Below are 16614 nucleotides of genomic sequence, written 5' to 3'. Positions count from 1 at the left end.
CTTGTTTGGAGGTTGTATTTGGTCACAACATCCGGTGGCAAGGGGAACCTGTGAAAATAATTGTGAGGTTTATTATCACTGATGAAAGATGACATCATCAGCATTGACTAAAAATAATTATGATTGGGCTTCATTATAATGCGTAACTTTAGCTTACGTGTCTAAATCTTTGCGATTTAACCCCGCCCTCTATGAAAAACGGTGTTTTGGTCCACTCCAGTCATTTGAGGAGTTGGACCTGGGCGAAAGATTTTGTAATGAAGTCGGTAACAACAGTATTACTAGTGCTGATGGTGTTTGGCCTCCTGCTTTCATTTTCTCCAAACATATTTGATATTGTTGAAGAAAATGGAAACGGCATTGCTAAAAAGAAACACGTCCCATCAACGTTAGGGACTTCACCAGATAAATTGTTCTGGTTTGTACAGGTAAGGGATAATCGGCACAAACCTGGAAGGCAGCAAGTACGAATCTACTTGAAAAAGTTGCGGTAGCTTACAAATCATTTATAAAGAAATTCATAAGATACGAGTTTGAAATTTATTAGAACTGACTTTCATGAAATGTGCATAGATAGGATATTCACAGCTAGCATATAAAAATATATATAATACTATTTATCATGATTTACCAAACCCCTGATGGCTCTATGATTTTCTTCTTTTGACATGTTGATCATGCATGTTTTTGTATTTATTATTATTAGTTTTATATGTTTATGCTAACAGGTATCGGACATCCACATCAGCAAATTCTATGATGCCAAAAGAGCACCTGATCTGCTGAAGTTTTGCCAAGAACAACTGACAGTCATCAAGCCAGATTTTGTTATTGCATCAGGTAAAATTCCTTGAAATAGTTGTGTAATAGGAGTGCTATTGTGGTTTAACCACTACATAGTCTAGGTCTACATAGCTTTAGACTAACAGATGACTTCTTTCATGTTCGTCTCAGTTGTATATGGCGAGTAATAAGCCAAATCTAGGCTCAAATATATCTAGGAATTATATATATAATTATTATCACCAGCAGACTATGTAAGATTGAAATAAGTTTCGCTAACACTAATATCATATTTATTTACAGTGTGAACAATAGTAGATTTGTTACAAACACTAGGTTTGCTTGGAAACAAGAATTACTCACATATTAGCTAAACTGGATGATTCTAGATCAATTCCCTAATGTTATATCCCCTGATCAACCGGGATCCCTACCTTTTAAGATTTTGGGGTCCAAAACAGAATGATCAAAATGTGAGCATACCCTCCTTTATATTCCTAAGACCCTGTGCACACACAACCATCACTCACCTGGCTGCATGCACTTATTCACAACATCTGCACTAATACAGGCAGCTGTTCTTCCCCAATTTTGTCGGTAAAACTAAGCTACTAAATGAAACCTAAAAAATCTTGTCTCCATCACTATTCTGTCATGCAAATGTATTTTCAGATTTTTAAATATATAGCAGATGCACATGATCCCTTAAATTAGTCTTAGTTGGAAGTGGGTCAGTTTTCTATAATCCACTGAGATATCTATGACTTTTGTTTAACACAGAGTAAATTCGACTTACATTGTATTAAAACAAAATATATATTTTGCAGGAGATCTGACTGATGCTAAATTACCAGATGCCAGAGGATCAAGGCAGTACATAGAGGAATGGACATCATATAAGGAAACTGTACAAAAATGTCATGAAATTGTTGGTACATGGCTTGATATTAGAGGAAACCATGGTGAGAAAATGCTAGAAATGCAATATTAAGTGAATATAGGTTCTCAAATGTATATACTGATATATGATACAGTCTTTCAGTTGAACTTGTCATTTAGTAATCAGATTTGTAATTTAAGGTATAAGTAAGGCTTTTGATAGAGTTTAGGGATTGCCTCAAAGATTTTATAAATGATATAACTGACTGTAAAAAGTCAAATAAAACTTTGCTGATGATGGTTCTCTTAACTATACAATTGATAATAATCAAAGGAAACTGCATTGGAACTTACAAATAATCTGAGTAATATAGATAAATAGGCAGAAAAGGGATATCAGTTTGATGCCACCAAAACAGACTCTGTATTTTTTTGAGAAAAAGAGAACTTATTAATCCTGATATACTCCTTGCTGATGATACAGCACATTCTGTCTTTGTTCACAACTTTCAGTAGTGATGGCAGATAGACACACCATATTAATTATATTTTTTACCAAGCCTTTAAAAGAATGAATATTTTAAAAATGTTAAAACATAAAGTAGAAATAGATAGAAAAAATCTCATATGACAATACAGTATATACATTTTTAAGGCCAATATTTGATTATGGGGATCTAATATGTGATAACTTTAGTGAGTATGCATCTGAAGTCTGGGATGGGTGTTCTCAACAAGATTCTGAAAAACTTGAGAAAGTCCAGTTACTTGCAGCTCTGTTAGTTACTGGCCTTCCCATATATTCATCAAGGGAATCGCTTTATTTTGAGACAGGATGTGAACTTTTATCTGAATGACGAAAATTAAGCTATCAACACTTTTCAAAATAAAAAATGAAATGACACTGAAGTATCTGTTAGAACTCCTCCTAGACTCCATTCTGAAACGTCAACATATCCTACTCGTAACAAAAGTGACTTTGTTCACTATCCCAAGATGTAGGACTGAACTACTTAGAAAATCTTTCATACCTTCATCTGTAACACAATGAAATTTCCTTAACTCTTCTATAACATGTTGTCATGTTGTAATAGAAGGTGTAAAATATATAACTCATAATTAAAGATTCCCATTTATTTTTGTCGCTGGAATGTCCCCAAGCATAGGGTACAAATGAAAATGTACAAATATGTTACTAACTTCTTGTACAGTATGTAATTTATTTTCCCTATAGAAACTGTGCGTTTTATTCCAGATGCTTTTGATGTGCCATCAGAAGATGACAAAAAGAATTATTTCAGGTAATTATAATATAAAGTTTTTAGATTTTTGAAGAAAAAATAATATGATCTTCATTTCCATCATTTATTTAAAAAAAGAAATATGAGCATGATATCAGATGTGACTGACGCTGATATTATATGCAGAACACATTCAAGATTCATATTCTTGTCTTGACTTATTTTTTTCCTAGGAATTATTCAATCCAGGGACATAAACATCCCAACTCCTATGTGTACCATCACAACAAACCCTGGGGCAGGTACTCGTTCATTGCCATGGATGCTTGTCCTGATCCAGGACCACGGAGGCCATTCAACTTCTTTGGCTATATGAACAATGTATGTTGAAAGTCTTTTTTCACTTAAATTTTTCAATCAGTGCTAAATGCTTTTAAATCTATTCTCTTTTTTTTTTTTGTGAATTTTATGATAAAAAGATCTATAAATTATTTTGGTTTTGGTTGCATAGCAGAGAGTCACCTTAAAAAATTAACATATTTACTGTGAATCTGATATCCTTTGTTTCCAACGACTCTCTCTCTCTCTCTCTCTCTGTTGGAAACAAATAACCCAGTTCAGTCAATCTTCATAAACTTAAAGTAATTAGGATCATAAAGAAAAACTTTGAGTTATCCGAATCCGATTAAGTAACGCAAGATTCAGGGGTTTGGTATATCTTAATATAATGTTTATCATTAAAAAAAAACCTGAAGGGTTTCAGATATTATTTTCCTGATACAACAGTTTCTAATAGTCAACTATAAAAAAAAACCAGTACATTGTACATGTAAGCAATCTATTAGTTCCCTGCCAGTCAAACCAGGGGGACTATAGGTTTCCTCTTCATCCATCTTATATGTACGTATGTATGTACATAATGCCAAAGTTTGTATGCGCTAAAGTGGCTTCATTCCTGGAGGGATTTTGAATTAATTTCACACAATGATGAAGGATTATAATATCTAGACTTTCAGGGTATTTGGGTCAAGGTCAAGGTCACCATTACTACTTTTAGAAAATCCTTTGTTAGCGCTGTAGTGGCTTAATTCCTTGAGTGGTTTTGATCAAACTCCACCAAATGTCAAAGGACCATAATATTTTGAGCAACTTTTACTGTCAGTGTCAGGATTGTTGGATTAAGATCAAGGTCACAATTACTATTTTTAGAAAATATTTTGTCAATGCTCTGGTGGCTTCATTCCTTCAGGGATTTTGATCAAACTTCAGACATATCTAAAGGACCATAATAACTAGCGGGAGCCTGTAGACAACATGGTTGTAAATAAACAAACAATGCTACAACATTTACGTATATATACAGGTGTTGTCACCTTGTGCAAGAAAGACAGAAAAGATTCAGACCGCAAATACCCTGGTACACATTTCATTCACAATGCACAAGCACACATTTTTTGCTACACAAATCACTGGGTTGGCTAGCCAGAGTTTCTCTGGCGCTGACACCATGTCTGGTTTAGGGGTTACTGTGTCCATGTGGTTGAAGCTGTGACTGTGAAACACATCAAGTATCAAACACGCTAAACCTGCAAACTTATACTCCTGATATTCACAAGAATATTTGGATTTCTTGTCTAGATTTAAATACATGAGTGAAATATGAAGATATTAGAATATCTATACACTAGTAAACATGTTTTGACTGGCCTACCACTTAAAACATTAAAAGGTTACTTAATATCTTTATAAACACTAAGATCACCGAACTAACAATTTTTTGTATTATTCTGTTGATCGCTCATGTAAAATCTTTGGCTGAAGTACTGGTCCAGATTTCAGCTGTGCATGTAGGACGTTTCACATACGGTAATTGTTTTCAGACCGACTTTCCATTTGATGATGTCATGAGCTTGGATGAATATGTAAATTGTAAAGGGGCCTTGTGTAGTTTGTCAACTTTGTTGAATTATGATTCATTATATACAAGTGTTTTTAAAATGTAAAGTTCAAACACACTAAAATTTTTAGAAGCTGAAGAAATAATAGGATGTAAGTTACTCCATGATAACAATCTACTGACTGAGCTTTATTTGTGATAAGTGATACTTTTTATCTAGATTTTAACCATTAGGTCAAAAAATGTTGCTTCATGTTACCTGAGTTTTTTTCTAGTTGACATAGTTCCAATTATCCAAGTTTTCATTAAAAAAGATCAAATAGGAATTTTGACCAACTAAATGAGGTCTTCATTTTGAGTAACCTGAGTTTACTTTTATGAAGTTTGACTGTTTTACATTTCAAATTATATCAGGTTTCCAGTCAAAGAACTTACTCCTGAAGATTCAATGAAATATTGAAGTAGAAAATTGAACAATGAAATATTGAAGTATAAAATTGAACAATGAAATATTGAAGTATAAAATTAAACAATGAAATATGTATTGAAGTATAAAATTGATACATACCGGTATCTTTTTTTGGTACTCACCACAAGGTCAGTGTTTTAATTCTGACATTCATCTTGTCCCATCAATCTTTGTTGCAGAGGAAAACAAAGCGCCTGATGGAACATGTGAAACAAACGAACGGAAGCAACATGACAGTGTGGTTTGGTCACTATCCAACCTCCTTGACAATCCTTGAGAATGGAACGAGGATTAGGTCTCTAATGAGGTTTGCTGGACTACTTTAATTTGCTTCTATAAATATGTGAATACATTTTTTAGCTTAATATTCATTTTACAGAGGCATGTGTGGGGGCAAAATGCAATACATTGTTTTAATCTTTTAGGGTGTAAGATTAATGTCTTGTTCGGAATTTTAAATCATGCAGTTAACTTTGTTACTTCAAAATCTGATAACACTTTTTAGTAAAATTGAGTTCATAATACATGTAATAGAAATTCGGTATAAAATAAGCTCGGTATAAAATAAGCTCAGTATAAATTAAGCTCGGTATAAAATAAGCTCGGTTACCTAAAATAATTTTTTTCATGACCACAATGACTTTACAGTGTATCTAGGTTTAACTGTACCAGTCTTCAGGATTAATCTTCACACTTTGTCATTTTCTTTCCCTGTCATGTATTCTCAGAAATGCTACAGCATTCTTGTGTGGACATCTCCACACTCTGGCGGGTCTTGTCCCGAGAATGCATGCTCGACACAACACTGGCATGTTAGAACTGGAGCTGGGAGACTGGAAGGACAACCGACTGTAGGTATATTATACCCCAGATACTATAGTATTGTTTTAACAGGCAGTAATTATATCAATATTTAGCAAAGTTTGCATCTTTTCCTTCATACTGGAGTGTGGTGTTATCAACCACAAATGGATTGTAAATTGTTTCCTTAAGGTATAGAATCAAATAATTACATTGCTCATCAGGCAGATAGATGGTAATAATAGATTTGTGTGTTTCGGTCTATAGAAATGTGAGGACTTCTCCAGTAAAATATCTACCAAACAGGTGAACTCTAGGTTTCTGTAACAAGATGGTATTTCATCCAAACAGTACTAAGACACGTTTTCTCCCATTGTGCAAAGAATTTCTTTATTTGAGTTGTCTGTGTGATATTATACTTGAATAGCCTTTGGAATGAACAGTCTGTAGAGAGTAAGGTCCAGATAAAGATGGGTGATTAGTCGTTATCAACTATTTCTATGAAGCATACTTCTATGCCAAGCCCTCGTTTGGCGAGGAGTCTAATTTAAAAAAAAAAATTAAACCAGATTGTATGATATGTGTATATCTATAAGCAGTATTCTTCAGGTGTTTCCTTTTGTTATCCAGTTGAATTGGAAGGCACATGATATTACACTATCTAATGCTTTAGTATCTGTAGTACCAGTAAGTACAATGTACATGGCAGTATTAATTTGTGTAGATGTCCGTAATCTGTTTACAGGTACCGAGTTCTAGCAATAGACCATGACCTGATCTCCTTCACTGATGAACATTTTGGTAATTGGCCTGTGATTTTGGTGACCAACCCCAAACATGCCATGTACATGTCTGACAAGGAGGCACTGGATAGACCTGCTAATTCAACACACATCAGGTATAATCCTTTATTACAGTATTTATCCTCAAATAAGCCCCCTACCTTAGTGTAAAAATTTAGGGTTTAATTTTTTATCCTCAAATAAGCCCCCTACCTTAGTGTAGAAATTTAGGGTTTTCAAAATGTTTTTATCCTCGAATAAGCCCCTACCTTAATGTAAAAGTTTAGGGTTTTAAGTTTTTATCCTCAAATAAGCCCCCTACCTTAGTGTAAAAGTTTAGTGTTAAGTTCAGGGAGGGATTATTTGTAAACCACTATTTAAAATTGATGATTTTACGAAAATGGGGTTTATTTGTGGTATGGGCTTATTTGTGAAAATATGGTATATAGCTCTATTTTAGGGCAGGTTTTATAGGGGGAACATAGATAGATATTAAAAAAAACATTATTCTTCTGTTCAGATGATGAGAATTAGATGATTGGTCTGCAACATCAATGGTAAAGACAACTCATTCTTTAGAGGTATATAGACAGATTCCAATAGAAAAATGGAGGCAAATCTCTAATGCTTCATTTTATGGAATTAATTTTGATCAAATTTAATCTGCAGATCTGAAAAATTATTTGATAAAGGGGATTCAATGTTGTATGAATGAGGGATATAGGAAATACACAATGTGGATGGGATAAAGTATGGGTTTTTTTAATTAATTCAGCCTGAATTACTAGGACATCATATGTTTCATTAAGAAGATGCTCTATCCTGTTATAATCCATCTCACTGAGAAGCACATCTCAGAATGGGAAAATCTTTATAATAAAACTATATTACTATGAATAGAATTCCTTATGTTTGTTGAAACATCTACATTAACATATTGCAGTTAATGTCTTTTAAAAATCTGTCAGAATAATTTTATCAGGTACATATGTTCCATTTCAGGATTCTGATTTTCTCCCCTGATGAAATCACCACAGCAGATGTATACATAGATGGTGTGTATGTAGGGCCAGCTCACCACATACAGGGGCCACTGTTTGCATTGCCATGGCAACCTCAGAAGTACATCAACGGTGTTCACAAACTGAGAGTTGTTGTACAGGTATCCAACTTCACAGTTATTTAATAGCTTCAACAAGTCAATCATCTAATCAAGTTTGTTCCAGATGTTTAAAACATTATAGAATGTTATAGTTCTCAAATAAATTGCATGTCCTCTAAATGAATATATAACAAATAAAATTAACCTGCTTTGTCACCATAACAACAAAAAACAATAAAACCTGTTTAAAATTTGTTCAAGGAACCAGAGAAATAGTTCATTATATCCAAAATTCTTAGCTTTTGGGATTTGACTTACTTTGTATCATCAGAAATTTGTATCAAGCCTGTTTAAGAAAGTTTCACTGTACAAACTCGAAGTTATAATAACTATCCATTGTGATGAGACCTATCAACAGTCAACAAAACCTGGTGCATGTGTACCTGTTAAATTTAGTATTCCTGGGGAAACAAATTTTATCGGAATAAAAGTATAATATTTCTGTTTCTGGCAATAATAACACTATACTTGTATTTGTTTTCTAATCTGTATGTTAACTTTTAAGGATGCTGCTCAGAGAGGTCGAGAGGTGACCCAACCATTTACCATTGACACTAAAGGACTGGCTCTCCCATCCATTCCAGCCTTGTTATTGATAGTCAATGTTCACAACCTGGTAAGTAAACTTCAAAATTATCTGTAGAATTATTGAAACATATACAATCAACACTCAAATCTTTAAATGTTTTTCTTTTTTTCTTTAATATTTTATTGATCAATGTTTTTCATCTCAAAGTTTCACCAATCTTCATTGTTTGTTCATATGGATGAACAGATTTTATCCTTTGAGAAGACCAGCTTGATAAAATAGTTATCAAATACTTTGAACAGGTTAATTTAAATGACAGGTAGTCAGTTATAACAGTTTTTTTTTGTTTGTTTGGTTTTTTTCAGGCTAAACTTCTATTCTGGTTTTTGTGCTGTACCTACATCGGAGTGCTCATGCTTCTAAGAAGTTGTGATAACATCAGAACTATTTTCATCAGAGGTTTGTGAGGCTATTTATTTTCTTTTTTTCTTTTTGATCTGTGTAAAAATTCAGAAAATGAACAGACTTTGAATTCCTGAGCTCACAATAGCAGCTTGTAACACATTATAAGTTAAATTGTAAAATGTGAGGACAATAATGATAATATACATTGAAACCTCACCTTACAACCACCTCAAAATGTATATATACAGGTACACTACATACTAGTGATGGGATGATTGGTCAGATATGATCAATTAACTCATTGTTACTTATCTGATAATCAACTGTGATTTTTCACTATTTATCATTTGTAGATTGATGTTTTTCTGTATTTTAGATTGACGAATTTCATTTCCTACTTGGAATATGTGATTGATATGTCAGTTGTTAGCACATTGAATTAACAACTAAATAGTTGTTAACTTGGGCTTTTTTGAGTTAAATTTACAAAACACTAATTTGACAGCAACTGAGAATTTATTCATTTTATAGAAAAGTTGAATGCAGTCATTTGATTATGTAATCAATTTACTACATAGAAAGGCCTTTCCAATTATAACCAATAATCAATTTTGCATTAATTGCCACTGATTTCCATTTGCTACTTCATTCCAGTATTTTGTGGTTTTCTTTCATTGTCTATAGTTACAATTGTATTTAAGTTAAAATTTGAAGTAATGTGCTGGTATTTATTCACACTGTAGGTAGATATATCCCACCAATTTGTCGACCATTGGTCAACTTCATCAACAGTTGGCTACTGAGGCTGTGGCTCGTCTCCCGCATCTCTTCACTGTTTTATCCATTAGTCGGCTTTACACTTTATATTGGCATGGGTAAGTCTGTATCATTTTGTCATCTCTTCACTGTTCTCCTGAGTTTATACCAATCTTTCTCTCTTCTATGTTTAGTAAGTTAGCTGACCATTTCATCTTTTATGATTTGACACCAATCAGATATACAGAGACATGCAAAAAGAATTCAGACATATTGTATTTTTACTACTGAATTTATTTCATGTATATTGACAAATTTCAATGGGTCTTTATAACATTGGATTTCAATGGATTTATTTTAATTCCATATACTAGTAGACAATTGTTCGCTCTTTCACCCCATAATCTTTACATAGTTTTACTGTGATTACATTTTCATGAAAAAGATGAATATATGCAGTCTAATAAAATGTGACATTGTTAAGTTCTTACTTATTGACGTTGCTAAAATTTCAAAAAATGTAGCGTGTAAGTATCTCTTGAAATCGGCTACAGACAATTAGAACAAATATTATCAGAGGAAGGAGAAAATGATTTTCTAAAACATTTTTCAAGAAAATTGATTAAAAGAAAATATTGAAAAAATCATTGAAAATTTGGCAAAATGTGTAAAATTTATAGCAAAATGATTATATGTCCCAATATTTTTTGCATGTCTCCGCACATTGCATGTTGAGGTTCATAAATGATCATTGCATTTAACTGATTATTGATGGCAGGTAAATGCATTATTTTAATGAGCTCTTTGGTTGTAACTTCCCTATAAATGAATTGTGTACCTATACTAAACTTTGTAATGTCATCATATCGTTAAACCATATTAATGTTCTTTACTTATCTGTTTGAAAACAATTGGATATAATCATGTGAAAATAATTTCTCAAACAATTTACAATTCTATAGACAGTTTCTTATCAGTCATTGAAATCAATCAATTGTGTTGTTTTTTTCTTTATACTACAAAGAAAAAACAAGATTATCTTGTTATTAAGTTTTATCAATATTTTGGGAAGGTTAACTTTCCATAGGACTGGATTGACAAAAGTTAAGGAACGGAAAAATTTTCTTCCAAATTTTTCTTTAGCCAGTAATACTTCTCACTATAAAAAATAGTTAGGAAATGAACTTTATTTAAGGAACATTCATCAAGCTGGACTAGAACCTTGATGAATTTGAATGTTAATGTCTCATGCCCTTGCCCTTTGCAGGTCCCTGGTTTGTGGCTGAAATCCTGGAAGGTCACCTTGGAGTGGTGTTCATCTGGGGACTGTATGTAAAAGGGGTGTTCATTCCTGGCTCACTAGCCTACCTGTATGGTATATTTCAGGTAAGATTTCTACTTCCTTGCTTGCACAGAAGGCAAATCCTAATCTTCATTCTTAAATTTTCATATGCAGATTTCTAATTTCACCTATCTGTTTAGTACACAAAATGTATAACTAAAAATATTGAATTCATGAAATGATTCAGATATGAATTATGAATATTTCAAATTCATTCAAGGGTATTTACGTATTTCAATAGTAAATTAGGTCAATTATTTTACATTCAAATACAACCTCCTGGGAAAATGGGAATATTTGGTGTAAAAATACAAAATGTATCCCACATGTGGCCTTATTCCTTGTGTTTTCTTACTTCAGATTGTAGTCTTCAATGTCCCTATCTTGCTATTTCTTGGATACATGATTCAATTTCTGCGAGAAGAAAGTCAAGGACGAAGAACTGGCAAAGACAAGCTGTGTCGTATTTATGTTCCTGTGTCAGCTCTGTTGGTGCTATCTTGTTACATTGCTATGGTGGAGTTCCCTATTGCCTATGGGAGTTCCGCCATGATAATGGGTCCTGTCAGAACTGGTTCAATAATACTCATGGTCATACTGTTCTTCCAAGCCAAGAAGCATGCTTTATCAAATCAAAACAGTTAATGTTGCTGAATTTTAGCTGAAAAATTCTTATTTATTTATGTTAAAAGTTTTGTTTATTTTATGCACTATGTTGTATGTGGGTTTGTTGATTTGATATAATAGTTACAAGAATTGCAATAGTAACAAGACAATTCTTGAAATTTTATTTGTAATTGATCAATTTATTTTTTTAATGCATTAAACAATTAATATTCATGCGTTATTTACATATAAGGTGATATTGTATATCCTGAATCAAGCAATGGTATTTTTTTTTCTCAACAAATCTTGCTAATTGGCCTAAATTTGAGCAATGTGATAGCATATATTTATGTCTAGTCCCCATTGACTTTCCTGATGTGGTGAGGTAATAAGAACTAAAAGATGATATATGCAGACCAATTTGATTTTGATTATTAATAAAATGCATATAAATGTGTTCATTATAATTGTCCATATAAATTACTATCGTTAGAATTATGAATGTTGTAAATTTCATATGAGAACTCTCTCATTAATTTCATAATAAGATTAATTCGCTTCAGGTGCTTTGATTTTGAAGCTCTGGTACTAAAAGCTTTAGACTTGCCACAAGGTAGATGTTTTTTTTAACATTTACCCAAAATGTCCAATCATTCTGTCCTAAAACTGGGATGGTCTAGTCAGACATCACACAGTGGAGTTTTACCGTGTATACCAGATTCAGTTTTAGAGGTCTAGTGATAAAGTTGTAAAGTCTGGTGTTGTTTGACAAATGATGCTTGATTATCAATTTTATCTTCAGTATTAAAAAGATTAATCATGTTTCTCTTAAAATTTTAGGCTTAAAATTAGTATTTTCACCCCACTCTTTCTTTGTTTCAGATCATTCATTAGTCATTGTATATTAAAAAAAACCTCTTTACTTACATGTAACTGTTCCCAGTTTAAGAAAATTGCAGAAAATTCATGTTACGAATATAAGAAACAAATACATGTATACAGACAAACCTGTTTATCTAAATAGCTGTTTAAAAATGTAAGTTTCGGAGATAAAATCAAGTTTTAAAGAAACATATGCAGCCCTTGAATGTCCCCATCAATTTTCCTATACAGCAACACCAGATTTGTGGCTTAGTCTAAATTTCATTAACGTACAATTTTTATTCCAGCAGTCCCAATGCCTGTGCTACAATACAATGTAAATAAAAGAGATATTTGTATGATGATATCCTTTACCAGTAAATAAACAAGAGCAGCTTCATAATTAAGGCTGTAGATGATGCATCTCTGTTGAGTTAAGAACTTATTAACCTAATAAAATAAAATCTTCAAACATTCCCTGACACTATAGTCATATCGTACTGAATGTATTTTTTTTTTTTTTTTTTTTAAATTGATGACCAGTAAATTCTGCATTTTAAAAACAGTCAATATTATTATGAATTTTGTCACATTTCTGTAGGAAATGATTCTTGGTCATTTGTGATGTTAGTTGCTGTCATGTGTGCCATCGTGTTCAACAAAGTTCAAAACTAATGTATGGAACAACAAGTACTTGGTACATTAAGTATCATCTTCATAATTGACTTTTTCAGTCTCTAAAAATATTTTTTGTAAGAGACTAATAATTATCTGATCTAGCAGCATTTTGCCTGTTTATGTACATTTGGTATGCCTCAGGCTACAATTTCTCAAATGTCTCTACCAAAGGAAATTATTCATACTTGTATGTTAAATACACCAATCATATTCTGACAATTGTGTTTGAAATTTCTCACAGCTGGCTGAAATAATGCCTCCCATATTTAATCTAAAAAAGTTCCATTGTAAACAGAAACAAGGATACTATATAGATATAATTTTTATAGGTCACAGGTTTCCTCAGGTTTGACTTTTATTATTCGGTTAACTTGGATGAAAATTGATTTTTAATATAAATTCTGCATTGAACAATGAGGTATTTTCTTTTTATTGATCTTGTATTATTTGACATGTTATGTTACCTCAGGAAACTGTTTATAGTTCATAATTCTGTGGAATATCATTTGTCTAATATGTATGTATTTAATTTTGCTTTATAATATTCACAGCAAATCTATGATGCCTAAAATTCAACACCCGGTGAAATCTCATAGGTTTTAAAATAATATCCTATGATATAAATGATATAAACATTTTTACAGGACATAGCAGTATTGATGATATTCAATAACTTGATCTTGCAGTAAAATACCTGAAATATAACCACACTGGTGTAGTTAGGTGTGACATCACTGTGGGTTGTAGTTTAACAAACATCACTTTGCATTGTTGTTTGGTATAATGACATTGGCTGGGATAACTTTGTTATAATACTCTATTTATTTGGTTGGTAATATATAGTCCCCTTAAAGATTTACATCTGTATCGGTAATAAATCTTGCATGTTCATGTAGCTGGAAATATATTGTCTGGGCTTGATTGTATCAGATTTCATTTGTAACTCACCTAGCCCTGGTGTGGTGTCCGCATCCGTCTAGTGTAAATTTTTTCATTTAAATGATTTCTTCTCACAAACCAATTAGGTCTAGAATTTGATATTTGACTGGTAGGTTTCCTAGAATGGAGCCCAACAATGTTGAGAAAAGGAATTATCTTGACTCGTATTCAAGATCACAGAGGTCATATTTATTAAAACATTCAAACAACTTCTTCTCACAAACCAAAAATGTCTAGAATCATGATATTTGGCTAGAAGGTTTCTGGGATTGAGCCCCACCATTTTACTAACAGTAATGACCTTAACCCATATGCAAGGTCACAGGGGTCAATTTTTTTTTCCAAATACTCAAATGACTTCTGATGATTAGCTAAAAAGTCTAGAATCAAATTGTTTGGTAGGTTGGTTCCCGGAATGACAACCAACAAGGTATTACTTTGAACCATATTCAAGGTCACAGGGTTTTGTTAAAACACTCAAATGATTCGTCAATAACTAAAAGGCCTAGAATCAAGATGTGTGCCTGATTATAGGTTTCTAGGATGACACCCAATAAAGTTTACATGAAGAAATTACCTTGACCCATATTCAAGGTCTCAGGGGTGAAGTTTGTCCAAACTGACATAGGACTTCTGATTAACTGAAAGGCAGAAAATCATCAAAGAGGTCAAGTGAATACCGGGTAAGCGATGTAGGCCTATTAGGCCTCTTATCTTAATGTCATTATTAAGGTATTTCAATAAAAAATATTTTCGTAGATATTAGTCTTCTTCTAATATACACAAATACATATACAGTACATGTATATCCTCATTTCAGCATATACTTTTTCAAAAAGTTCAGTGAAGACAATTTCTCCAACTAATCATAAATGTAAAGGAAATACAGAGCTTTGTTTGGCCTAAGTATGAAAAAAACAGGCTTAAGAGTTTAATCCACTTTTCAAATTGCCATAATTTTTTTCTTGAAAGAGGTTTAACAATATTCTTTTGTTTGTACATGTATGTAAAATCCATCTTTATATGGCAAAAAATACAGTAATTCTTCAATATAAGTAATTCATAATACCATGGCATGACTTAAAATTTGTATCCCAATGAAATGAAATATTCATACAATAATTTCAGTTATCAAATGCATTTAGAACAATTTTTAGATAATAATGATGAGAAAAAAGTTGTGTTATCTTAGATGAGATGAAATGTAAAATGTGTAAATCAAATTACTTGGTATGAAAGTTAAACAATATTTACAATCCTTAGGCTCACTTGAGAAATATAACATTAAATTGAATCTACATTTACAACAAATAGAGAAAACAGTACGAATGACTGTTACATCCCAGTCATATATATATACAGGTAAGTCACAGGAACTGATCAAAATTTATTTTTGTCTGAATTGGCTGATCATTTATGTAAACATGTATTACATGTACAGTATTTAAATATCAATATCTTTCTGTTGCATGTCACACAAGTGATTTTATTCTGGACGAGAAACTATTATAGTTTATATTTACAAAATGATACATTTTTAAAATTAACATGATTGAGAAAATAAATGTTGTTTTTTTTTGTTTTTTTTTTTTGCTCTGTGTTTACAGCCAATAGCCAACTCTTGAGAAATTTTAACTGTTAATTCTGTTACCTTAATATACATCCTCATGTGCAAGTATTTTTGTTTAAATACATGTATAACATTCACATTTAGTTTTTATTTTAAACTTTTAGTATTTTTCAGAAAATACTAATATTTTTTTTATTTAAAGATTTAAAACTTACACTTTATTGGTGTATACCAAGGATTACATTTTTAACAGTGCCTGTTATTTTGTGATAATTTTTTGCTGCATATGTATGATTATAAATATTAATTGTGATGTGAAAATGTGTTCAATAAAATGTGGCACTTGAAATGGAGGCTTGTACATTGAGTGTTTTATTTTAAACAGTAAGGTAAATGAAAAAGTAACAACCTGAGTTCCTGAAACAATGTAACTGAAGGAGTTCACGAATGACGCAATTAGTAGCAATTGAAAATTAGGGTTAAAAATTGGAAGAAGACCAAATTAAATGTTTCCTCCGATGGTTCTAGGAACTTTTATCTTGGAGAAGTTTTAATAATGAATAAGGATTCGTTTGTTTGTGAAGCTGTGATGTGAAGTAAAATCTTATGGCTTCACGACATTGGGGTGTCTATATCGTAGAATCATTCAGGTTATTCCTCAAAGTGAATCTGTGTTTTTGTCTTGGTGCAAATCCAATTACCAGTATTACTGTTATAGGTTAAGGTAGATAATCAGAGGTTTTATGAGTTTGAACTAATTAATTTTACAACTCCCACCCCCGCCCTAATGTTACAGGTACAACTCTACAAGCTTTTAAAGGGATTGAAAAAAATTGCATGATCCTGACACTGACTGTTTTATTAGACCATTGATATTTTATGAAAATTGTCTTGCTTATCTGTCTAAAATCTGT

The 16614-nt window shown here is 32.1% G+C and overlaps 1 protein-coding gene across 1 annotated transcript; it reads left to right on the top strand.

Annotated features, from left to right (window-relative positions):
- Positions 1–35: 35 nt before the first annotated feature.
- Positions 36–16053, top strand: LOC117323336 (transmembrane protein 62-like). Its single transcript, XM_033878484.1, has 14 exons — positions 36–428; positions 729–840; positions 1611–1745; positions 2918–2963; positions 3137–3284; positions 5449–5576; positions 5998–6120; positions 6816–6968; positions 7855–8014; positions 8520–8630; positions 8909–9002; positions 9692–9823; positions 10972–11090; positions 11407–16053. Exons 1-14 carry the CDS (start codon positions 192–194, stop codon positions 11689–11691), a joined length of 1983 nt encoding a protein of 660 aa, XP_033734375.1. The 5' UTR covers positions 36–191; the 3' UTR covers positions 11692–16053.
- The last annotated feature ends 561 nt before the right edge of the window (positions 16054–16614 follow it).

The sequence above is a fragment of the Pecten maximus genome, chromosome 3 (genome assembly GCF_902652985.1).
Source record: "Pecten maximus chromosome 3, xPecMax1.1, whole genome shotgun sequence".
In the NCBI taxonomy this organism is placed as follows: domain Eukaryota; kingdom Metazoa; phylum Mollusca; class Bivalvia; order Pectinida; family Pectinidae; genus Pecten; species Pecten maximus.
Note: the sequence above shows the minus strand (reverse complement) of the source record. Positions and strands in the feature narration are given on the sequence as shown.